This window comes from Peromyscus leucopus, chromosome 20, assembly GCF_004664715.2.
Source record: "Peromyscus leucopus breed LL Stock chromosome 20, UCI_PerLeu_2.1, whole genome shotgun sequence".
Taxonomy (NCBI): Eukaryota; Metazoa; Chordata; class Mammalia; order Rodentia; family Cricetidae; genus Peromyscus; species Peromyscus leucopus.
This window is the reverse complement of record NC_051080.1, coordinates 32991406-33014887: the sequence shown is the minus strand read 5'-3', so window position 1 is coordinate 33014887 and position 23482 is coordinate 32991406. Positions and strand designations below refer to the sequence as shown.

Here is a 23482-nt window from a genome sequence, read left to right as displayed (position 1 = left end):
GAGTCTGGCGTGGGGGCAAACGACTTCTGGAGGCATGGTTCTGTTTTGGCTTATGTGGCTCTCTACATTCAGGGAGCTTATTCCTAAACCCAGGATTTACTGAAGCCTCCAAGAACTCCATCCCTTCTTGGCTCTGCTGTCTTGAGACAAGGTCTCTGAGATCACAGCTGGCTTGGAACTCACTGTGTAACCCAGGCTGGCCTCAAACTTGTGGCAATCCTCCTGTCTCAGTCTTCCAACTACTGAGATTACAGGGCATGATCCACTGTACCCAGACCATCATTTGCTTTAAAACAAGAAGGTTTTGTTGTTGTTGTTGTTTCGTTTTTCAAGACAGGGTTTCTCTATGTAGTTTTTGGAGCCTGTCCTGGATCTCACTCTGTAGACCAGGCTGGCCTCGAATTCACAAGAGATCCGCCTGCCTCTGCCTCCAGAGTGCTGGGATTAAAGGCGTGTGTCACCACCGCCTGGCAAGAGCAAGAAACCTAATCATTTAATTTTTCCATTCTTTCCATACTCAGCCTCTTGTCTCATATCCTCGAAATAAACTTGTCAGGCCTGGCGGTGGTGGCGCACGCCTTTAGACCCAGCACTCTGGAGACAGAGGCAGAGGCAGGCGGATCTCTGTGAGTTTGAGGCCAGCCTGGTCTACAGAGCGAGTTGCAGGACAGCCAGGGCTACACAGAAAAACCCTGTCTTGAAAAACCAAAAATAATAAACTTGTCCGGAGGCCGAGGTGGCGCCAACTCCCTGACTCAACTCTGGTGGGGGATTTCCTGAAGAAACATTCCACTGGGTGGTCTCCTGGTCCTCTGCGGCTTAGGACATTCTATGCTTCTCCGGTTCTTGAAACATGCTCACCATTGTGAATTACAAATTCTAGTTGCACCGAGTAGTGGTGGCGCACGCCTTTAATCTCAGCACTCAGGAGGCAGAGGCAGGCGGATCTCTGAGAGTTCGAGGCCAGCCTGGTCTACAGAGTGAGTTCCAGGACAGCCAGGATTACGCAGAGAAACCCTGTCTTGCAAAATAAAAAACCCAAACAAATTCTCGTTGCATTCTGTTGCTGTGATCAACACCTTGACAAAAGGCAGCCCAGGGGTTGGAATGGCTCATTAGGCTCACGATTCCAGGTCACAGTGCATCCTTTCGGCCACGTCAAAGCAGGACCTCAAGCTGATAGTCACTTCAAGTGCACAGCCAAGAGCAGAGAGCCATGCCACTTGCTCGGCTGCTCTCGGTTAGCTTTCTTATACAGTTCAGAGAAATGGTGGTTGTTCCACACCCAGTTAACAAGAAGATCCCTCACCGACATGCCCACAGGCCAACCCGTTCTGGATCATTCTACTCTAAGACTTTCTTTCTAGATCATTCTAGGTTGGGTCAAGTGGACAGTTAAAACTAACCAGCATTATCGGTTTAACATCCCGTTCACAGAAATTCCTGAAGATTTACAGTAATGTGAGCTGTTTTAGTGCGACAGGCCCTCTGTAGCAGGCATTTTCTAAGGAAAACACAGTGTGCTAAATGGTGGTTAAGTGCCCTAAGAAGAAAGCAGGCTTTTATAGAAACAGAATCTCTTATGACTCTCGGGACCTTTGAGGATAATAAAATGACGAACACAAAGTTGACTCTGGGGACTCAGAAGGAGCCTGGACAACTCAGAGGCCCTTTAAGTTTTTAGCTCCGTGTTATATCTGCCACGAAGGGCTGGGTAAGGGAAATCATGGTGAAGGGATGGCCACGTGGCTCTTTGGGGGAAGGCTGGGTCATGGAGAGTAAAGCTGGTCCAGGGGTACTGGTTTAGGTAAGAGCTGAAGACGGGGAGGTTGGAACCGACTAAGCATCGGGGGTCCAGGTGTGGAAAGGGACTAGAGGGATGGGACCTGGGGCCAATCAGACTTCAGTCTTTACTGTCACTGGCCCTGGGTGGGGTTTGTAGCAGACAGTGGTACCCTGCCAGCTCCAGGGAGGGTCCACAGTGGAAGTGGCTAGAAGTAGTAGAGAAGAAGAGAGGGCAGCATGGCCCTTTGAGACATTCTGGAGGCTCTTAGTTGTGGGGAGCGGAAGGGAGTGCAGACCACAGGGTTAGAGGTATAGACCGGGCAAACACCACGATCCTCTGGGAGAACAGCGGAGGTAGAGCTGGCAGCCGGTGTGACTGGAAGGTGGGGTAGAGAGCAACAGTGGTTACAGCCTTGGAGACGACAGAAGCAAGCAGGCGACGGTGGTGGGCAGGCTTGGTGGTGGGTAGGAGAGTGAAGTGTAAAGGCGCAGCCCCCAGATCCGGGCATGGTTGCACATACCTACAGCTCCAGCTCTCAGGAGAATGAGACAAGGAGAATCACTTCTAGTTCAAGGCCAACCTGCCCTGCCTAGTGAGTTTCAGGCAGTCTGGGCTACAAAGAGACAACCTGTTTCAAAAATAAATAATAAAGGCATATCTTAGGTGGGGGGCCTGGCCCTCTGGATCCCGTCTGCACCTCCATCCAGTTCTCCTTCTGCGGTAAGGATTCGTGGCTGAAAGACATGTTGGAATAGCACCTACATCTGGAGCAATGGTGATGGCCAAGAGGATAGAGATGGAGGGACTGGGCAGATGTGGGCTGAAGGGCACAGGAAAGGAGCTGAGTTGTGATGAGAGCTTTATGTTTTAAAAAATATTATTTATTTATTTATTTGTCTATCTATTTATTTTTGCACGTGTGTGTGCCATGATGTGGCACACATGTGGAAGTCAGACAACTTGCAAAAATCAGCCCTCTCAGCCGGGCGGTGGTGGCGCATGCCTTTAATCCCAGCACTCGGGAGGCAGAGGCAGGCGGATCTCTGTGAGTTCGAGGCCAGCCTGGACCACCAAGTGAGTCCCAGGAAAGGCGCAAAGCTACACAGAGAAACCCTGTCTCGAAAAACCAAAAAAAAAAAAAAAAAGTTATGTGTGGCCTGAGGGTTAAGGCTTCACCAGAAGAGGAAGCATCTGGGCTACAGCCACAGGCTTAGCTCCACCCCCTTTCTTTTCTCAGGTCAGTTTCACTTTTGGTTTCCTACCTCAGGCCTTCTTCCTGGAAGCTCATCAGGCCTGCGTGACTGGCTGGGCCGGCAGGGTGAGTGTAAATATGGGGTGTTGGGGAACAGCTAGGGGCATGGGAGAGAGGACTGAGCTGGTGGCATGGGCTTTCCCCCTTCCCGTGTGTGGCATCCCAGGATTCTGATGGCAGAGGCAGAGGCAGGGGCAGCTGTGGAACTCCGGGGGCTGCCCCCTGAAGTGCCTGATGAGCTGCTCACCCTCTACTTTGAGAACCACCGTCGCTCTGGGGGAGGGCCTCTGTTGAGCTGGCAGAGACTCGGCCGTGGGGGTGTCCTCACCTTTCAAGATCCTGCAGGTGAGGAGGCTGACTCCCGGGGCCGCCTAGGTGCTCTGAACTCGGACGTCTCTGACACCTTGCCTCTGCTCACAGATGCAAAGAGGGTCTTAACCCGGGCAGAACACCAACTATCTGGTGCGCGCCTGAGCCTGAGCCTAGCTCCACCACGAGCTCCAGAACGTGTGCTTCTCCAAGGACTGCCGCCGGACACTTCACCCCTGAGCCTGGAGCAACATGTTCAGACCCTGCTGTGCGCCGTGGGACACCCAGTGCAGGCTTGCCATGCCTTGGCCAGTCCTCGGCAGGACTGTGCCCTGGTCCAGTTATCCATGCCCCTTTCTGAGGCAGGTGAGAGGCAGGGTGGGGGCATAGATAGCGTCTAGTTAAGGAAGGTGCCTGAGCTGACTTCCGTCCTGCCCACAGAGGTCCGTACCCTGGAGGAGCAGGCCCGGAATCTGCCTCTGAACGGGGTCACAGTGCCCTTGGCCTGGGTGCCCCAGACCCGAGCCGTACGGGTGGTGGACAGCGCTGCCCCGGTGGACCCGCTGCTGCTGGAACTCTACCTGGAGAACGAACGCCGAAGTGGTGGGGGGCCCTTGGGGGGCCTGCGCAGCCTGCCCAGGCAACTGGGCACTGTTATCAACTTTCAGGAGTGGCAGGGTGAGTGGGATGATGCGACCAAGCCAACAGGACACTTTCTCGACGCTGCAGACCTAACGGGCTTCCTGTCTTTTCTCTCCCGCCAGTGGCTGAACGGGTGCTGAAGCGGAAACACTGGCTACAGGGCTCTGAGTTGAGTCTTGTCCCCCACTATGATGTGTTGGAGCCAGAGGAACTTGCTGAGGGCACCAGTGGAGAGGATCGCCCCACCGTGCAGGAATCTGGAGTCACTGAGCATGCTCTCCTAGATACCGGAGGGCTGGCAGGGGCCTTGACTGTGGGCTCTGGGGAGGCACCAGGACAGTTAGGAGCCTGTCTAAGGACAGGTCCTGTAGGGGCTCCAGGACAAGCCATGCCAATTGATTCAGGGCCTCTGAGATCTCCGGAGAAAGAGGAGCCTGTAAACCCGGGAACTACGGAATCTCCAGAGCAGGCTGGTGTCACGAGGGAGGAGATTACGGGGTCTGTGAGCCCAGAGGGTCCGGTAGAAAGCTTTACAGGGCCCTCAGGGCAAGTAGGATCTATGGCCTCATACTCTGTGGGAGCTGAGGGGCAGGAGGGCCTGGGGGAAGTTGCCACAGGCTCACCAGGGCAGGAGGGGCTTGTGGGTCTAGTGGGGATGGCCACAGACTCTCCAGAGACAGAGCTAGAGAGCCCTGGGTATGGGGAGCCGCAGAGGCAAGAGGACCCGGTGGAGACAGTAATGTCAATGGATCCAGGGGCCGTGCGCTTCCTGCAGCTTTATCACGAGGACCTTCTTGCCAGCCTGGAAGAGGTTGCCCTTTTCCCACTGGAAGAAGTAGACGTTACTGGCTTTCGGGTGAGTGACCCTGAGAATCTCCTCACTTTGCCTCTTCTTTTACTGGGGTCCAGGTACCTTTCCTGTACTCAGAACCTGTAAACTGTCCCCCCCCTCACCCCACCCCCGTCTGGTCTCACAGCTTTGTGGACCTAGGGCCCCGTGCCAGGCAGCCCAGGAGTTGCTGCAGAGTCTGCTGGGCAGCGTTACCTGCCACATGCTAAACATGAAGCATCCAGGCAGTGCCAGGTTCCTGCTGAGTGCGGAGGGGCAGCACCTTCTTCACGGACTGGAGGCTCAGTTCCAGTGTGTCTTTGGGACAGAACATCTGGCCAGCATCACCCTGGACAAAGATCCTGAATGGGTAAGATGGAGTTCTGCCTTTGTCCTTTTTTTTTTTTTTTTTTCATGCCCTAGACCTAATTATCTCCTCTGCTGTGACTCTGACATCCTCTTCCCACAGGCGGATCCCACGGAGGCCCTCCAAGCCCTCCGTGGCCACAGTGCAGGCAGCGATCAGGAGAACATGAGACTGGGTAGGGCTTCCCAGGGGCCCTAGTATGTCCTGTGGTCTTTTCTTGACCATCTTCTTCATGCTCTGTCCCATCACTTGTTCAGTGACCCTTTAGTGGTCTATTCTGTACCTGCAGATACAACCCCCATCTTTTAGGCATGCCAACTCATCCTGTTGTTTATCATCAGCCCCCTGGCTGGACCTGGCCCCTGACCCAGTGGCCTCTTTCTGCCCTTAGAGGAAGTCCAAGAGCTTCTGGCTACCCTGGGGGGCCCGCATGGGGAGGACCGGCCACCTCTGGAGACGGGGATGGAGAGCCCCGAAGAGCAGCCAGAGGAACCCACCCTGGAGCAGGAGGAGGAAACCCCCACACTTGAGGCTAGGGAGGAGACTGTGGCCCTCGGCACGGGGAAACCCGGACGGTTAGAAGAAGAGGCCACCCTGCAGCTGGCTATCCACCGATCCTTGGAGTCTCAAGGCCAAGTGGCAGAGCAGCAGGAGGCTACTGCCCTAAGGCAAGCCCTGGCCCTCTCCCTGTTAGAAGCAAAAGAGCCCCTGGGGGAGGACCCTGGGGGCAGGACACAGCTGGTGGTGCACACATCCTTTGAGCAGGATGTGGATGAATTGGACCGGGCATTATCGGCTGCCATGGAGGGACATCTTCGGGAGGAGACAGTGAGTCTCCAAGGCCGTAAGCTGCCCTTAGAGCTTGGGGCTCGCCTGGAGAGGTGCCATGATGTGAGTGTTACCCTGCACGGTGACCACATCATCCTCCGTGGCTTTGGAGTCCAGCCTGCCCGTGCGGCTCGCCACTTAGCTGCTCTGCTTGCTGGCCCCTGGGACCAGAGTTCGACCTTTCCTTTGGAAGCTTCAAACAACAACTGTGAGTCTGTACCTTTGGACTTGAGGCCAAAGAGGGATGGTCATAAACCGGTAGAGAATGAGTTAGCTTTTGGGGCTGGTGCTTGAAATACGGCCCTGATGCCCATTCTTTCTGTGTGTCAGTGTCAGAGCAGGGACTGAAAGAACCTTTGGGCAGGCTGGAGGCCCTGGAAGAGAGTTCCAAGGAGTTCCAGGACGTGGTGCAGGCCTTTTATGACACCTTGGATGCTGCCCACACCAGGATCTGCATCGTTCGGGTGAGTTCATGTCCTGTGTTGCTGGCCCTGTGGCCTGTGTGCGCTTCTCTGTGTATTAGGGTCAATTGACCCAAATTGGCTCAAAGTGGATGTGCTGGAAGCTGATAGAATGGATTGCCGCACTTGGACCTGACTGGGGGCATTGAGGGAATGAAGAAAAGACAGACACACAGATACATAGAAAGCTGGGATGGGGTCTGGGCTCTTAGATGGAGAAACTTCAGCACCGCAGAAGCCGAACGTCTTTATTTTACGGAGTTGGCAGGAAGGTGGAATTAAGTTACTACATACAGCTGGGCCAGGGTCAGTCTCTGTCGGGAGCAGTCTTCAGGCAGTAAATATCCCAGGGAAGAAAGCTATGACGGACATTTTCTGCACACACCATCAACATTCACATTTGGACCAGAAGAAGGCTTTGCCAAGGTTCTGAGGTCCTTGACATGGCTGGCTCATGTCACTAATAATGCATTCACTCGGGACTTAATTCACTCAGGGGTTCTCTGCTCCATACAATAGATAAGTACCCCTTCTTTGCCCAGAAAACATTGAGAATCTGAGGAAGACAGACAGAGGGCACAGGGATTAGGGATCTGACAGGCCTGCTTGAGTGAGGCTCTCTACCAGGAACGAGATGGGGAACTAACTATATGATTGTCAGTTTCTTTGTCTGGAGCATGGAGGGATGATACCATCTGGTGGCCAATGTGAGGATCACTCTTCCTGTTGGGGGGGGGGTGTTCTTCTGTCCCTGACAGAGGCCTGTTCTGACAAAGAGCTAGTCCCACCTTCTCTATGTGTAAATAAAAGAATATACATTTTTTTTTTTTTTGTGGAGCTGGGGATATAGGTTAGTGGGAGAAAAATATGCATACATCTATGCGTCGCATACATTTATAAAGAGTGGCGGCTCCTCCTGTCGTCTTGCTAACTTTGGCAACTACAAGCATGGACAAGAAACAAGCTACTCCCAAGTAGTAGGGAGCCAGAATGAAGGAAGCCTCAGGACCAGGTACTGTCCAAGCAGGTGAAAAAAAGAAGAGCAGAGGCAGGGGGATCTCTGCGAGTTTGAGGCTATCCTGGTCTACGAAGCAAGTTCCAGTCCGGTCAGAGTTATAGAGAGAGACTCTGTCTCAAAAACAAAAATAAATAAATACATGAAGGACTGAGAGGGAGGGACTGTCAGGCTAGTCTGCGACATGTGATGAGGAAGCAAAGGGTATGAAGGGAGTAACAGGAGAGACCACCCTGGAAATATGCTAAGGAGGTGGAGAGTAAGCTGGAAGACTGTACGATGAACAACAGCTTTCTCGCCCGGAAGACTGAACGTACTCATAGATGAGGCCAAAGTGCGATGGTCATAAACCGGTAGAGAGGACAGGAGAGTGGTCACTGTGTGGTCAGACTGGGCAAGGTACTCTCCATTCTTGATGCTAAAAGTTGTGGGTGGGGCCAGCAGCCTCAATCTTCACACAAAGATGGCTGGAAATGCAGAATTTCTGGTCTTCCCCAGAGGTTACCAAGGTCACCACCGGGCCCCAACAATGGCTATCACTACCACCACCATCACCATCACAGCGACTGCCATCCAAAAGTGCTTTGTTCACAGCCTGCTGCTTTTGTTAGTAATATTCATGTACTTGATTCTCAAGTATTTGTAACTTAAGATGGCACACTTTGGGATTTTTTTTCCCTGTTATTAGAGACTTTTTTTTTTTTTGCTTGTCTAGCTATACAAAGAAGAATAGAATGGGTTTTCTTTCTTTTTCTGCTACCTCTTCTTCGCCCCATCTCATAATCTGGTCATTTACAGTGTTTGTGCTCTATCGTTAAGGTGCATAAGCAAACTTCATATTGTAGTCTGCACGCTTTGGCCCTATGTTGATAATGAAAAAAAAAAAAAACAAAACCTACCCTTGCATCACAACCAGGTAAATGTAACCAGATGTGTTAAAACTGTGGGAGCTAGCTGGGCGGCGGTGGTGCACACCTTTAATCCACTCGGGAGGCAGAGGCAGACGGATCTCTGTGAGTTCGAGGCCAGCCTGGTCTACAGAGTGAGTTCCGGGACAGCCAGGGCTACACAGAGAAACCCTGTCTCAAAAAAAAAAAAAGCAAACAATCAAGTCTACAGGAGCTAAAGAGATGGCTCAGAGGCTGAGTACTTGTTCTTGCAGAGGACCTGGGTTCAGTTCTTAGCGACCACATGGTGACTCACAACCATCAGGGAACCTGACGCCTCTGAACTCTGCTGGCACCAGGCATGTACGTGGTGCCCAGGCATACATGCAGGCAAAACACTCACACACATTATTAACACAATCTATTTTTAGCACATTTTTTTCCAATTTTTATTTATTTTATGTATATGAGTGTTTTGCCTGCATGTATGTCTGCACCACGTGTGTGCCTAGTACCCAAGGATGCCAAAAGAGAGCATCATAGGTGCTGGGAATTGAACCAATGTCGGGGTTTTTTGTTTTTTTTTTTTTTTAATTTTTTTCAGTCTATGTACTCCTGGCTGACCACAAATGCATTTTTTTTAAAGATTTATTTATTTATTATGTATACAGTGTTCTGCTTACATATATGCCTGCAGGCCAGAAGAGGGCACCAGTTCTCATTATAGATGGTTGTGAGCCACCATGTGGTTGCTGGGAATTGAACTCAGGACCTTTGGAAGAATAGCCAGTGCTCTTAACCTCTGAGCCATCTCTCCAGCCCTTTGTTGTTGTTGTTTTTTTTTTAAAGATTTATTTATTTATTATGTATATAATGTTCTGTTTGCATGTATCCTTGCAGGCGAAGAGGGAGCCAGATCTCATTACAGATGGTTGTGAGCCCCCATGTGGTTGCTGGGAATTGAACTCAGGACCTCTGGAAGAACAGCCAGTGTTCTTAACCTCTGAGCCATCTCTCCAGCCCTTATTATTATTATTATTATTTTTTGAGTCAGGGTTTCTCTGTGTAGCTTTGGAGCCTTTCCTGGAACTCACTCTGTAGCCCAGACTGGCCTTGAACTCACAGAGATCAGCCTGCCTCTGCCTCCTGAGTGAACCAATGTTCTTTAGAAGACCAGTCAGTGCTTTTGACTACAGAGCCATCTCTCCAGCCCCTAAAAATAGTCTATTTTTTTTAAAGTAAAAAAATCAAACAAATCAGCATGGAGGCTGGAGCATGACTCAGTGATTAAGAGTACTTGCTGCATTTTCAGAGTACTGTAGTCTGAGTCCCAGTACCCACGTTAGGTACTCACAACTGCCTGTCACTCTAACTCCAGGAGACTACTGATGCCTTTTGGTCTTTGAGTGAATGTACACACACACATATACAAAAATTAAAAAAAAAAATGGTAGCTGGGTGGTGGTGGTGCACACCTTTAATCCCAGCACTCGGGAGGTAGCGGCAGGCAGATCTCTGAGTTTGAGGCCAGCTGGGTCTACAGAGCAAGCTTTAGGACAGCCAAAAGCCAAGGCTACAAAGAGAAATCATGTCTTGAAAAAACCAAGTATTTGAATTAAAGGCATGAGCCACCACACCTGGCTCTAATTTGATATAGAGGTAAACTTTGCATAGTCTTCCATTTGCTAATAGGTTCTTATTTCTCTCATTATCTTAGCTGGCATATAGTGTTTAGATTCAGGATATATTTTTTTTCTCAGATATTTGAAGTCATTGCTCCCCTTCCATCTTTAGTGGGTAGGTTCTGGGGCCTGCATTCAGGTTCTAGGCTTGTATAGCAAGGGTTTTTACCTGCTGGGTCATCTTACAGCCCCCCACCCACTGGGAAAGTTAGTACGATCGCTTTATTTTTATTTTTATTTATTTATATTTTGTGTATTAGTGCTCTGCATGTATACCTGCATGCCAGAAGAGGGCATCATATTCTATTATAGATGATTGTGAGTCACCATGTGGTTCCTGGGAATTGAACTCAAGATGTCTGGAAGAGCAGTCATATGCTCTTAACTACTGAGCTAATCCTCAACCTTATTTTTTGTTTTTGAAAGATTTAAAAAAACTGTGTTGTGTGTTGGGGGTCGGGGGCTATGGGTACATGGATGCAGGTAACTGTGGAGACCTTTGATCTCTCTGGAGCTGGGCTGTTGTGAGCCATCTGACCTGGGTGCTGGGAATCAAACTTGGGTCCTCTGTAAGAGCAGGATGCACTCTTACTAACTGCTGAGCTGTCTCTCCAGCCTCATGCTTGATGATTTACTATTGATTACTATTGGTGTTGAGAGACCCAGAATGGGATTTTCACCCCATTTGTGTACTGATCTTGGTGTGTATGTATATACTTGCACAGCTTTCTGCACTTTTTAAAAAAAAAATATTTATTTATTTATTAATTTTTTAAATTACACTCATGATATTAATCACATTTCTGGTATTCATAGATTACATTCACAGTATTCATTCAAATATATACATATATATATATGTATATATGTATTTAATTTTAAATGTCGAATGTCATTTCTTGAAGGGGGTAGGAGGTCTTAAATACAGGCTTACAGCACAATGGGAGGACCCCGGAGGGCAGAAGTTCACTACTGATGTTTTACAATCTTGCATCTAAGCTGTTAACACCCATTATGCAGGATACACAGACAAGGAACTTCCCTTAAGCATTCAGGAGGGTGGAACCTGGCAGGGAATTAGCATTGGGAGGATATCAAGGTCAAGGTCTGCAAGCAAGGCAACAGTTACCCAAAACAGGGGCCAGGGCCCTGCAGGTCCCCCTTTTATTAAAAATGAGCTTCTGACTTGGGTTGTGTGGGATGTCAGCAGGTCACCTTACCCATCACGGAGACGCCTGCCCAGGCCACACAGGTGCTCTGTCTTAGGTTGGTGAGTGCCCCCCCCCAGGCATTACCCGTCTCTGAATACTCATTATCATATAGGCTCAGTCGTGTGTGAGCTGCATAGTTAATTGCTGCCAAAGATCTCAAAGTGGCACTGGGCTTGCAATCTGTGTGTTCGATACAGAAAAGACCAACAGAGGTCCTATCTCACCCATAGCCAGTAGGCTAAAGGCAACTGAGCCATTCCCTTCCTTAACGAGCCTTACTGCAAACTGGAGTCCTTGTAAGATGGTATCCCAAAAGCAACTGGAACTTGAGTTTATAAATTTATAATTTTCAAAGCCAATAGAGATGTATATAACTACTGAATTAAATTTATCATGCCCAATAGAATGAAAGATTAACTAATTGTGGTAGCTACTTTTGTTGCCAGGGTCTCCACTGTGCTAGCTGAAGTAAGCAATTATGAAATGGTAATCCCAGAAACAGTAGCAGCGGTGTGCGCCATTGCTATAACAGCAACAGCGGCAGCAGCAATGTCAAATTCTCTTCTGGATTGTGTGGACATCCACTGGCATGGATACAACTCCAGGAACACGAACCGCCAAGGCCTGTTTTTCTTGATCCCAGCATGACTTTGGCTGGCAGCTCTTCTGGAGAATCCAATCTCATGGCTACAGTTCCTAGGCTTACATTAATGCTTGCCAAACCTGGCCATATTGGGCCCTCAATCTCCATTGGCATCAGAAGGGTAGATTTTTTCATGATGACCCATTAGGTCTCTGTCATGTTGGGCTTCAGCAGCAGCCACAGGGCGCGTTCAGTGCTCAGGAATCCAAAGAGGAACCTCATTGTCCTGAGTAAAGACATACTCCAAACTCCAGGGCCACACCAACACAAGATCGGGTCTCCTCCACGTGCTAGTAGAAAGATCCTTCCACCGCTCCAGAGGGTGATTTGCAACAGGAGCCCTCCAGTGCTTATCTGCATCGTATCCTCCAGCAGAATCCACCGATAAACTGCAGCAGAATCCACCGATAAAGAAATTTAAAATATATAAAACAAGGGAAAGAATAGAATGTGGAGAGGAATGATGAGTCTCTAGGTCTCCCTTTTTTTAACTTTAGTAAAATGTTTGTTTGTTTGTTTAATATTTCAAATTTTTCTATTTTTATTTATTTTTATTGTTTAAAATTAATTAATTTTTCTATTATCATCTTGATAGAGTATGTATTCTTATCTTAATAGTGAGATGTTTTACTGAGGCTTGCTCAGTAATTGAGTAAAACCGAAATTTATTATAAGCCACAGTCGTCCTAGGTACCTCCATGCTATATGTATAGCCTCCATGGTTCTGTGGGTTGTAGTCTGATTGTTCTTTATTTTATATCTAGAATCCACTTATGAGTTAGTACATACCATGACTGTCTTTCTGGGTTTGGGTTACCTCACTCAGGATGATTTTTTTCTAGTTCCATCCATTTGCCTGCAAATTTCATGCTTTCATTGTTTTTCTCTCTTGAGTAGTACTCCATTGTGTATATGTACCACATTTTCTTAATCCATTCTTCAGTTGACAGGCATCTAGGTTGTTTCCAGGTTCTGGCTATTACAAATAGTGATGCTATGAACATAGTTGAACATGTATCTTTATGGTATGACTCAGCATTCCTTGGGTATATGCCCAAGAGTGGGATGGCTGGGTCTTGAGGTAGTTCGATTCCTAATTTTCTGAGAAACCGCCATACTGATTTCCACAGTGGTTGTGCAAGTTTACATTCCCACCAACAGTGGAGGAGTGTTCCCTTTGCTCCACATCCTCTCCAACATTGACTGTCATTGGTGTTTTTGATCGTAACCATTCTGACAGGTGTAAGGTGGTATCTCAGAGTTGTTTTGATTTGCATTTCTCTGATGATTAAGGATGTTGAGCATTTCTTTAAATGTCTCTCAGCCATTTGTGTTTCTTGTTTTGTGAATTCTCTGTTTAGCTCTTTAGTCCATTTTTAAATTGGATTGTTCAGTATTTTGATGTCTAGTTTCTTGAGTTCTTTAAATACTGTGGAGATCAATCCTCTGTCAGATGTGGGGTTGGTGAAGATCTTTTCCCATTCTGTTGGCTGTCTTTTTGTCTTATTGACTGTGTCTTTTGCCCTGCAAAAGCTTCTCAATTTTGAGAGGTCCCATTTATTAATTGTTGTGCTCAGGGTCTGTGCTGTTGGTGTTATATTTAGGAAATGGTCTCCGGTGCCAATGCGTTCAAGAGGCTTTCTGCACTTTAAACGCTATGGTTTTCTGTTTGGTGCTAGGGGCATGTCTTTCCCGGTGTCCTTGGCACTTCATGGTTCTATCTGGTGACATGGCCTCCAGCTCAGGGAAACATCTTGCACTGTGGTCCCAGGTGCGCCAGCTTGGCTTACGGAGTTCTTTTGCAGCAGAGCTTAGACCTTCCGCTTCATGCCCTCGCCTGTCCTCCGATGGTTCCTTTCTCCTCTCTTCTAGCTCTGGTCTCAGCACCCGTTCCTTGAATCCATGTAGAGTACCCTGTAGTTGAATGTTTAGCTTTAACCATTTCATTATCTAGCCCACTCACAGAGTTGGCGCTGCAGCCCTTTCCTCCTCCTTCCCTTCTTTTTCCTCTCTTCCTTTTTTCCATTCCTCCCTCCTTTCCCCTCCCTTTCTTTTTTGATCCCAGGGATCCAACCCACTTGCTAAGCAAGCACTCTGCGTCTCCAGCCTTGCCATCTCATCCTGAATGTCCTGTTTCTTATGTTTGTTCCTTTGGGACTGAAGTTGAGTTGGTTGGCTGAGGCCTCCTCTACTGTCTGAATCTTAACAGCACCGAGAGGCATTATAGGCTCCTGGCTGGGATTTAGACTGCTGAACCTGATTGTTAGTTCTAAGTTTGGGTGAGTGGGTGGGGTCTATCCACCTGCAGGGCTCCCTGGAGGAGTCAGATATCCCTGGAGGGGCTTTCCTGGAAGCCAGCTCTCCAACACCACTTGTCCCCTAGAGGTGGTTAGTGTATTCCTCTGGACAAGAGTAAGATGGGGGGCGGGGGGGGGCGCTTCAAGCCTCATTCAAATCCTAAATTCTTCCTTCCACCGGAGAGCTGGTGATTGCTGAGTTCAGCTCCTTTCTGGCCAGTGTAGGGATCGATTCCAAGTTAACCTCGCCCCAACTCCCATGCACTTGGCAGGTGGAACGTGTGTCACACCCGCTGCTGCAGCAACAGTACCAGCTGCATCGGGAGCGCCTGATGCAAAGTTGCCAGCAGCGCCCCGTGGAGCAGGTCCTCTACCACGGCACCTCAGAGTCCGCAGTGCCTGACATCTGCGCACACGGCTTCAACCGCAGCTTCTGTGGCCGAAACGGTAAGGCCTGTGAAGGAAGGGTAGGGACATGGGCCATGTTGAACCTGATGACCCTCACCTTTGGTGGCTCACCTATCCTCTCCTGTAGGCACACTCTACGGACAGGGCGTGTACTTCGCCAAGCGCGCCTCCCTGTCGGTACTGGATCGATACTCGCCTCCCAACACAGAAGGCCACAAGGCAGTGTTTGTGGCCCGGGTGCTGACCGGTGACTATGGACAGGGCTCCCGCGGTCTGAAGGCGCCTCCTTTGAGGGCCCCCGGTCAGGTCCTTCGCTACGACAGCGCCGTGGACTGCCTCCACCAGCCCAGAATCTTCGTCATCTTTCACGACACCCAAGCTCTGCCCACTCATCTAATCACCTGCAAGAATATATTCCGGGGTACCCCCTGAAGACTCCCTTGGTCTCTTGAATCTCTTTCCTGGACATTTGACCTAAGAGGTCAGCTTCTGGTTCCCTGCCTAAGCGGCAGAGCTTCCCCTGGGGGCGCTCCTGCCTCTGGCTGGAAAGCCAGGGTAACAGTGGACGAGGGAGGGCCAGACCTAACCGGTTCCTTGGCCGGCTCGACCGCCAGGGGTCAGCAGAACACGGCAGGAGGGTGCACAGCCAGTCACGCCCGTCTTGGTGGGACCGCGCCCTAGCGCGGCTCTGTCTTTGAATAAACCTGTACTTGAAACCAGTTAGATTGAAAAGACTGGCTGGAACTCGGAATCGGACTTCTGTTTGGGGAGTGGGGGCCACCCACGTTCTTAGGGGCCGGGTCCGCTGTTCACGGAGGGGTGGGCGCGGCGGTGGGCCCTGGACCCAAGCGTCTGGACGCGGTGCACTCCTACGACCTCACGCTCGCCAGCAGCATCTCGGTCTCCTCACGCACAGTCCGCCAAGGGGTGCGCACTCCGGTGGGTGCGGACTGATGTAGTCATTATCGTGGGCTCCGGTTCTGCCACCCCCCGGGACCAGGACTCCTGGCACGTAGCCGGGTCACGCGTAAATCCTTTGCGAGCTCTTGGAGGTGCCCAGGCAGCGCAGCTCTCGGTGGGACCGGGGCGGGGCTCTGGGTTCGCCCCGCCTGCGCTGCCTCCGCGGTTCTCCTGGCCGCAGGAGTCTGGCTGCAGCGGCTGAGAGGAGGCAAGCGGAACCACCGGGATCGTAGAACTGGGAGGGTATGGAGAGGCTCCAGATGTCCGGGAGTTTGGGGGGTGGGTGGGGGCAGGTGGGATGGCCTCAGACCACCCGGAACTAGGTGCTGCTTCGCAGCCCCTCTTGCTCTATGCAGAGAACAACACCTCCCAGGGATCAGGAAATTGCGGAACTGGACGGGAGGTGCTTGAGTGTGGGTAGAGAAGGCTGCGGTGAAGGCAAGCAAGCTCGGCTAGGGGCTGGAGCAGGGACAGCCCACCGAGGGGCCCCGGGGTGGAGCAGGGTCGGGAGCGGCCCCAGCTCGAGGACCGCTGACTCTTTCCCAGCCCTTGGCCTGAGGGCGGAGGCACAGAGCCCACATTGTGCCCCCACGCTACGCCACCCCCGCTGAGACAGAGCCCCATTCACCTCTTGGCACGCCAGTGCTCTTGGGGCAAGGAGCTGGGGCGTGTGCACGCGTGGGTATGCGTGCGCTTTGGCTGCTCCTGCATGCAGTAAGCTGGTGGGTTGCTAGAGCGGCTGGCTGCTGGGCTCCCCCGGGCCTTGCCGCATCCGAGTTCCCGCAACCCACGCCGCTGCGGCTCCAGCTATTTATAGGCCTTTGCTGCAGAGATCACAGAGATAGAGGTGGGACTGTGTGGGCTGGAGGTGGGGTAGAGTGATGGGGAATCCTAAAGACCGAGGTCGGAGGTAGAATGCAGTGACCACAGACTGGGGTTGGGGGGTCCTTTTCTGAAGAGGGGACAACAATAGGGGCACAGGCAGTGTTTGTTGATGGCCTCGTTGCCAGAGTATTGAAGGATCAGAGGAGAGGGAATCCAAGATTGAAATGCAGGGGTGGAAGCTCTGGCTGTCCCGGTGACATGTGTACTCGGAGGTCCAGTGCCCTCTCCCCTCCGGTTTCACAGGTGGAGGGTGGAGTCAGTTTCCTGTGCTGGGAACGGTGGTGGTGGTGATATAGTCAGCGTTTGGGTAACTAGGAGACAGGAACGATGGTCAGTGTGTGTGCGCTGGAGGAGGTGAGGATAGATGGGAACTGGGGGGAGGTGGTTAAGTCTGGGCTGAGCACCAGACGGTCAGTGTGTGGGCAAGACAGGACCTAGGAGGAGTTTGGTATCAACGTTTTAAGCGAAGGAGGTGGTGGGTCAATGTATTGTATCAACTTCCCCCACGGTTGAGACTGTGAATCCCTCTTGCTCTCCCTCCAGGAGGCCATGTCAGGGGAGGACGCCGAGGTACGGCCGGTGGCAGTGGCTGAAGGTAGTTCCAATGGAAGCAGTGGCTCACCCAGCCCCGGGGACACACTGCCCTGGAACCTTGGGAAAACACAGCGGAGCCGGCGAAGTGGAGGTGGTCCTGTGGGCAATGGGAGCGTCTTGGATCCCGCCGAGCGGGCCGTCATCCGCATTGCAGGTAATGGGGAAGGGTCCTGTCCGCTCACCTAGTTAGCACAGGTCTTGAGCACCTTGTATGTGCTGCGTGCAGATGCTGGACTGGGTGAGAGGCCAGGGACCTCGGCTATGAGGGAAGGAAGGCTTATCCTGTCCCGGTGCGGACAGGCAGCAGAGCTCCACCTGCTGGCTCTACCTTGGTAGCTGCAGAAGGTTGGAGGTCTTGAGGTCTGGCTTCCTGCTGCCGCTGCTCATCAGCGCTCTCATGGAAAAGGGTCCAGATGCCTATCTCCAGGGGGAATAATTTCTTGGGCTCTTGAGGTCAAACGGCTTCTCCTAGTCTTGGCTGCCGTCTGAGGGCTGGGAACACATTGCCATCGAAAAGCAGAGATCCGTGAGAGCCCTCGAACCTTCATGAGCCACACATTCCAGCTGTGCCTTCCCAGAGCTGCCAGTCTGAGGATGGGAGAGACCTAGGTGAAAGGCAGGCACCGTGGGAGGCAGCAGGCAGTTGGAGGGCAGCTAGCTGGAAGTCAGCCTGCTCCTTTGGGAAATGGGTCACCGAAGGCTGGAGGCCATCGGGTGGGATGTCCTGGGAAAGGGAGCGCTGAATCCATTTCACCGGCAGGGCCCCTCCTAGGGGATGATGAGGCGTTTGAAATGCAGGATGGGGCCTTGCAGGAGGTGGGAAGTGTAGGTGGAAAGGCTAGGTGCTGAGTACGGAGGTGGTACAACACCCAGGAACTTTGTTGGTAGGATCACAGCAGCAGCTTGTGGAGACAGGAACAGATAACGGATGTGCTCCCCACACTGCCTCGAGGACTATTCATGATCTGCACACACACACACACACACACACACACACACACACACCATGCCATGCCATAAAGATTTCTTAAAAGGGGGTTATTTTCCCACCTGGATTCATGAATACCCTTCACCACTTCAGACCTTTAGAGACAGGGGTGTGGGTAGAGATGGGGTACCTCAGTAGCCCCCTTTTGCTGGCTGGGTGGTTTCTGTGTTCACGGCCCTTCATGTGGTAGCCTGCTGTCATCTTTCTGTTCTCTGGCCATTTTCTAAGGACTGATTTCTGAAGCAGAGCTTCTTCTGCTCCTGGTGTGTGCAGTGTTTAAGGTTTCCAGGAACAGTGCAGTGTTGGTAGGAAAAGGAGGATGTGTCAGTGCTGGGAGACAGGTCTGTGTCAGACGGATGGAGAGAAGGGAACTTTTTTTTTTTTTTTTTTTTTTGATTACTAAGGTATTTTCTTTTGTAAATTGTGTACTCCGTTTCTCTTATGGGAGACTTTTTCTGTGTCCTAAGGGCGTCTTACATTTCGGAGGTGCCACGTATTATCTCCACCGTTACGACGGAGGAGAGTTGTAAGTAACAGCCAAAGGAAGGACGGAGCCAGGCAGGAAGGGCCTCACCCAGGTGACCAGGTGAAGTTGCTAGGGGCTAAGGAGTTGGAGACTCCAGACGTCGCGGTTGGCCTAAGGAAATGGCCACCTAGGGCCGAGTTCTGGGTGAGGAGGGCTAGCCTGTCAGTCCGCCGCCGCATCTGGTTCCCCGAGTGAGCAGGGAAGTGTTTGCAACTGGATCTGGGTGAGATCAAGGCTCGCTCGCTCGCTCGGATTCCCGCGAAGGGGCGCCAGGCAGCGGGGACTGCTACCGGGCAGGTCCCCGGCTGGCCGGCCGGGCCCCGCCCCGCCCGTGGGGCATCCTGGGTGCGGGGCGGGGCGGGGGAGGCCGCTTTAAGCCGTGCGCGCGGAGGCGGCGGGGGCAGAGCGGCCGCCAGGGCTGGCCTTGCGCAGCGCGGCCCGTTGCGTTCTGCTCCCGCCGGCATGGCCGGTCTGCTGACATCTGGCCCGCCACCCGACGAACAGGACTTCATCCAGGCCTACGAGGAGGTGCGGGAGAAGTACAAAGGTACCGAGTCTCTGGCCCCTGATCCGCCCTCCGAGCGCGCGACGGGGGGGGGGGGGCCCTCCAGGTTAGCCAGCCTGACAGCCGGTCGTGTCGCCAGCTGCTGTCCCCGACCGACCGTTGTCCCAACAGAGTCCAGTCAGTCGCCGCAAGTTTCACCAGCTTCGTTCGCTCCCTGTGGCTTTTGGGGCCCAGGGAAGGGATGGATGCGCTCCACTGAGCCCCCGCGTCTATGACCTTAATAGGACATCTCGAGGCACGGGTGGGTGGGGTGGGCCCTGGTGGGGGCGGGTGTGTGTATGAAGCAGGGCTTGTCAGGGTCCGGCAGTCTAAACCAGTGTCCGGTGTCTTTGCCCAGCAGACACGTGGGTCTAGGCTAAGCCATCCCCCCTGCCTCTCCTCTGAGGCAACTGCCTATGTGGGGTGGGGGTGGCTGCTGTGGCCTGGCAGTGAATGGCATAGCTGTGGCCTCTCCTCACCTCCCCAAACTGGCCAGGACTGGGCCACACCCTCCCTTGGCGGGGGGAACTCCACTGCACCCTGACTTTGTCCTCTGGAAATAGCCCCTTCTTCTTGTCTAGAGGAACCTCACCGTGTCCTACCAGCTCAGCCTGTGGCTTTGGCAATCCTTCTTATCTGCTCCGTGCCCTCCTGGAGCCTCGGACCTGCCCCGAGGCTGTCAAGCCACTCAAGGCCCGCATGTTTGGCTCTGGGTTGGGGGTCTGTAAGTTCTGGGTCCATCTGTACCTCCCAGCTCTCAAAGACTTCGAGGTCTGGGTCTGTGCCGCTGGAAAGGTTCAGATGGAGGCCCCCAGGCAGAGCCCAGCCCAGCAGGTTCCAGCTCCACATGGCTGGTTTTGCTGGCTCTGCCCCCAAGGGCAGCTCAGGGAGAGAAGTCCTGCCGCTGCTCTGCCTGGAGACTGTGGTGCCACCCCACCCCACCCCTCACCCAGGCAGGGTAGGTTTCACAGCGCTGTGGGCACAGTGGGTGTGCTGTGTGGGAATCTGCTAGTTCTGTGGCCGGCCAGTCTTGCTCACGTGAATCAGGTGGTAATGCTCCTGGGAGAGGAGGCCCTTGAGCCTGACCACTGCACCCCTAGAGAACTATTGGGAGGGCTAGCCTGATGTTCAGCCCTAGAGGGTCTACCTAGACGGATGCACGACAAGGACATAGCCATCTCTCTGCTCAGAATCCTCCTGGCAGCCCCCAGGGCAGTACTATGTAGCGAGGCACCTTTTCAAACCTCTGGTTGGGTTGCTGGGATATAGGGTCCAGTGCCAGAGCCCTTTGTAAAGCATCAGGCTAAAGCCACCCTGGCCTCTTCTTCCTGAGGTGGGGGTTTCCTGCTCATCCGGGAGTGTACTGACAGGTCCCCAGAGGTTCCTGGGACCCAGCTCCGTGTCCTTCCCTAGCCTGGTTCCACTGGCCGCAGAGGTTCACGTTGGGCCCACTGGGCCGTCTTGGCCCTCGTCTGTCTTCTGGCTTGGCACTGGGGGCTGGTGAGGGCGGTGGGCACAGGAGCACGGCCTGAAGTGGAATCATCATGTGACAGTGCAGCTGCCAATGCACGTGTGTCTCACCGGCCTCAAAGTAGCCGCGTTGCTAAGCAGGACAGCCGGTGCTGGGGGGCTCTGGGAGCGGGGACTGAGGAGCAAGAATGCCTGTGAGGCCTGCCAAGGCACCACAGTCTCCTTGACTCTGACTCCACACAGGAGATAGCCGAGGGCTGGGGCTGTCAGGCCAAGCAAGAGGCCAGAGGTACCCGCTTTATCCCGCTTCCTTTTGAGGCCTGACCCTAGTGATCTCGTTGAGACCTGACCCCGGTGCTCCCATGGGGCTGCCGAGGGGCCTGGATTGCAAGGACATGTCCCCAGCAAGGAAGGCGAGAGGACCTGGTACCTAACACTAGCCAGCGAGGGCCTTGAAGGTGATGATGCCTCCCTTCTAGGCCCGGCTCACCATTGGCCTTTTCTGTGGAATGCAGGGAAGCTCACTACGGAAGTTCCACCTCACAAGTCTGAACTGGGGAAGGGCACTAGCCTTTAAAGAGATGCTACCTTCTGGTTTTGACTCATCCCAGTGACCTTCACTCCTATTTACAACCTCCCAGGTGTCTTCCCTCCCAGGCCTCTTCCCTGGAACCATTTCTGGCTGCTCTTCCTTGGAAATCCCCAACCTTCCCCACAGGGCAATGCTTTTCCCCCCAAAACTTTCTAAACTTCCGGTCTACTTGAGCCTCTTCTGTCTTTCTGATCTATCCTGCCTTCTATCCATGGAGATTCCTGCAGGGTTGAATCTGCTGGGGCTTGGTGGCTGGAGAGCCCTGGGTGCCTAACCAGAGGGAGGGAACCACCCTTGCTGTGGTGCTCTGGGCTAGTGAACTTATGCCAACTGGTCCACCCGTGAGAGGCATCCCGACCCCCTAGTCCCCTCGTAGAGCTGTGCCGCGCTGCTGCTGTGCCACGGGGGCTTGTGGCCGCGGGGAGGGCAGGGGAGGTTTTAAGAGGGGCGAGATGATTTAGGTATACGGAGATGGGGATGTTTGGTAAAGAAGAAAAAAGCCCGACTCCCCGCGAGCATGAGTCAGGGCCACAGTTTATGGTGCCGGACAAGAACAGAGCCTTCACGGGAACCATATAGTGATTGGTCGGTAGCATGGATGGCGGGGTGGGGCTTGGGAGTGCTGACCGGACTGCTCAGTCCTCTGGGCGAAAGGGATAAGAAGCAGGGCAGGAGTGAGTACTCTTGGTGGGTGGGTAAGGACTGGGGCTTGGGAATCTGCGTGAGCATCTGCCTGGGAGACTCACACATGGCCTGGAAAAGGGCTGGGAGTTATATACACACACGCCAGTACGTCCACAGCAGGACCATGGTGGGTCATACCCTCTCCTGCATTCCTGTCCTTTTCCACACTGGACTCTGAGCTCTGTTATCTGTTTTCTGTCCCTGGCACCAGCGCACACACACACACAGTCCCCCACCCCACACCCCTAGCTAGCATTTGCAGGGTGTTTGCATGGATGAGTGGTGACCGTCCAGGGATCCTCTGGAGTAGGGCTCAGCTGGCCGGGGTGAAGACTGGGCAGTTGTGTGTGGGGTCTTTGGAGAAGACTTATGGTCTCTTTACTGTGGAAAGTAAAACATGCTTTAAAAAAAAAATCTAGCACAATGGAACTACCTTAAAGAAAAGTAGTAAAAAGTGGCCTCTGTGTGTGCGTGGGGGGTGGGGTGGGGTAGCGGGGGAAGGAGAGGGGGAGGGGAGAGAGAGCTTCCTTGTACTCACTGACTCTCAGACTATGATGACCTCTGGAGTTGATGACCTCTGGAGCCACTGGCTTTTCTTGTCAGCCCTTATTCCATTGACCTCATGCTTATTATTGTTTGGATGTACTTCACGTACCATAATGCAATTCACTTGTTTAAAGTGTATAATTTGCCAGGCGGTGGCGGTGGCGCACACCTTTAATCCCAGCCCTCGGGAGGCAGAGGCAGGCGGATCTCCGAGTTCAAGGCCAGCCTGGTCTACAGATCGAGTTCCAGGGCGACACAGAGAATCCTTGTTTTGAAAAACAAAAAACAAACAAACAAACAAAAAAGTACAATTTATTTATTTATTTATTTTAAGCGTGTCGATGGAGTTGTACATCCATCACAGTCAGTTCCAGAACTGTGATTTTGTCCCTTAGTCCCCGCTGTCACTGATCTGCTTTCAGCCCTTATGGATTCTGGATTGGATAGTTCATCTAAATGAACTCCAACGACCTGAGTCCGCCTTATTTTACATATACCGGTATTTTATCCACCTCCCCTTTATTCCCACCCTCTTTTTTTTTTTTTTTTTTTTTTTTTTTTTTAAATGACAGGATCATACAGTGTAGCCCAGACTGGTCGCAATTCTCTTGCCTTCATGCCCTGAGTGTTGAGTGTACAGACACATCCCACCATGGTAGAAAATTTCATTTTTATGGATATAGCCACGTTGTTTGTATGTTTATTAGTTGATGAATGTTTGAGTTGTTATGACTAATGGTGCCGTTAACATTTGCATCCACATTTGTGTGTGGACGTGTGTCTTTCTCTTGGGTAGATGACTAGGGGTGGAATGGCTGGGTCATGTGGTAATTCTATATTTAACCATTTGAGGAACTGCCAGATGGTTTTCCACAGTGGCTGAAGTAGTCTACTTTCCCAGTATCTCCGTGTGAAGTTTCCAGTTTCTTCACTCCTTTTATTCCCTCTTCTCTCCCTTCTCCTGCTGTAAATTTTCTTCTTTATTTTTTTTTTTCCTTTGTGGAGTGGAGGATGGACCCCAGGGCCTTCAGCGGGCTAGCTGCCTTCCTAATTTTTTGAAGTATCTTTTGAAATGC

The 23482-nt window shown here is 52.1% G+C and overlaps 2 protein-coding genes across 8 annotated transcripts in view; both read left to right on the top strand.

Moving 5' to 3' along the window:
* Positions 1 to 3027: 3027 nt before the first annotated feature.
* Positions 3028 to 15349, top strand: Parp10 (poly(ADP-ribose) polymerase family member 10). 2 transcript variants are annotated; one of them, XM_028870924.1, is made up of 11 exons: positions 3028 to 3104; positions 3205 to 3383; positions 3459 to 3713; positions 3789 to 4025; positions 4112 to 4845; positions 4967 to 5188; positions 5288 to 5360; positions 5577 to 6221; positions 6344 to 6477; positions 14482 to 14656; positions 14745 to 15049. In XM_028870924.1, the coding sequence occupies exons 2-11, from the start codon at positions 3212 to 3214 to the stop codon at positions 15047 to 15049; spliced, it is 2952 nt and encodes a 983-aa protein (XP_028726757.1). In that variant the 5' UTR covers positions 3028 to 3104; positions 3205 to 3211. The 2 variants fall into 2 exon arrangements, with proteins under 2 accessions (XP_028726757.1, XP_028726756.1); XM_028870923.2 differs by having other exon boundaries at positions 3043 to 3383; positions 14745 to 15349.
* Positions 15350 to 15714: 365 nt separating this feature from the next.
* Positions 15715 to 23482, top strand: part of Plec (plectin) — a 62465-nt gene continuing 54697 nt past the window's right edge. For 3 of the 6 annotated variants that reach the window (XM_028870904.2, XM_028870903.2, XM_028870901.2), the window contains exons 1-2: positions 15715 to 15820; positions 17006 to 17210. In XM_028870904.2, coding sequence (XP_028726737.1) covers positions 17012 to 17210 — 199 coding nt within the window. In that variant the 5' untranslated portion in view covers positions 15715 to 15820; positions 17006 to 17011. Of the gene's footprint in view, positions 15821 to 17005; positions 17211 to 18960; positions 19118 to 23482 lie in introns of those variants that run through there. The other 3 variants (XM_028870919.2, XM_028870915.2, XM_028870912.2) reach the window with 1 other exon arrangement.

Excerpts from the sequence above, each read along its gene's own strand:
- Parp10 (XM_028870923.2), top strand. The coding sequence starts at position 3,170 with ATGGGCTTTCCCCCTTCCCGTGTGTGGCATCCCAGGATTCTGATGGCA. Across the intron at positions 4,846-4,966 it reads TAGACGTTACTGGCTTTCGG|CTTTGTGGACCTAGGGCCCC; the intron begins GTGAGTGACCCT and ends CTGGTCTCACAG. Across the intron at positions 6,478-14,481 it reads CCAGGATCTGCATCGTTCGG|GTGGAACGTGTGTCACACCC; the intron begins GTGAGTTCATGT and ends TGCACTTGGCAG.